At 45.3% G+C, this 913-nt stretch overlaps 1 protein-coding gene across 1 annotated transcript; it reads right to left on the reverse strand.

Moving 5' to 3' along the window:
* Window positions 1–78: 78 nt before the first annotated feature.
* LOC106512200 (PR domain zinc finger protein 15) lies at window positions 79–658 on the reverse strand (the record flags this gene model as incomplete). Its single annotated transcript, XM_014000866.1, is given in 3 exon segments — window positions 79–180; window positions 324–455; window positions 564–658. Coding segments are annotated over 3 exon segments (318 nt in total), but the record flags the coding sequence as incomplete, so codon positions are not given.
* Between the last annotated feature and the right edge of the window lie 255 nt (window positions 659–913).

Raw genomic sequence — 913 nt, forward strand, 5'->3', positions numbered from 1 at the left:
TTACAGGACTGAGCTGTAACCAACAAACAGGATGAAGTTTACTTGACATTTCTTGCAGTCGTACTTGTGGTGCTCAGGATCAATTTCTTCCTCAGCGTCTGTTTCGTCGCAGTCGCTCGCTGAGATGCCGATCTTCCTGATGAAATCCTGCCTCTCCTGCTCGTCCATTAAAGCAATGTCCTGGACACAAACCGAACTCAGTGAGCACAATATGTCTGTTTAAATGCTGTCAAGTCTCTGGAGGGAGCTAAAACTTTTGTTGTGCTTCAAAGGTGATTACAGCACAGAAAACGATCAAAGTTAAACAGTTTTATTAGCCTCACCTTGAAGTGCACGTGAATGTGGTCCTGGAGGACGTCAACACGAAAGAACTTCCTGCTGCAGATCTCACAGGTGTACTTCTTGTCACCATGAGTCAACAGATGTTTGTTCATGTTGCTCCTGCAGGAGAACACCTGTCCACACAGGTAACAGGCCATGTCAAAATAAAATACCTCTCATCTGCACTGGATTTACAAGGAAGTACTTGAGCTGCTGCCAGCGGCGCAGAGAAAAAGGCTTACTTTGCCACAGATGGGACAGGGAGATGGTAACTTCCTGTACTTGGTTCCTTCTTCTCCATTGGCCTCCAGCTCCTCTTTTTTCATTGGTTTGGGTCCTGTCCACATGTACAACACGCTGAGATCAGTAAGCTACGCTACTTAATGCTATATTAGGGCAGTGCTAAAATCACGAGGAACAACATCAGCTGAAAGCTTAAAGAAGACTGATGTTAAGAGCTGTGATTTCTTTTTGCCTTAGTGTAGTAAAACAGTTTTAGTAACCCTAATCTAACCCTGGACAGGTTAAGTCCATCACAGGGACAGACGCAACCATTCACACGCTCACGTTTATCTGACTCGCGCGTTTGCGG

The sequence above is a fragment of the Austrofundulus limnaeus genome, unplaced genomic scaffold (assembly GCF_001266775.1).
Source record: "Austrofundulus limnaeus strain Quisiro unplaced genomic scaffold, Austrofundulus_limnaeus-1.0 Scaffold4758, whole genome shotgun sequence".
NCBI classification, from domain to species: Eukaryota; Metazoa; Chordata; class Actinopteri; order Cyprinodontiformes; family Rivulidae; genus Austrofundulus; species Austrofundulus limnaeus.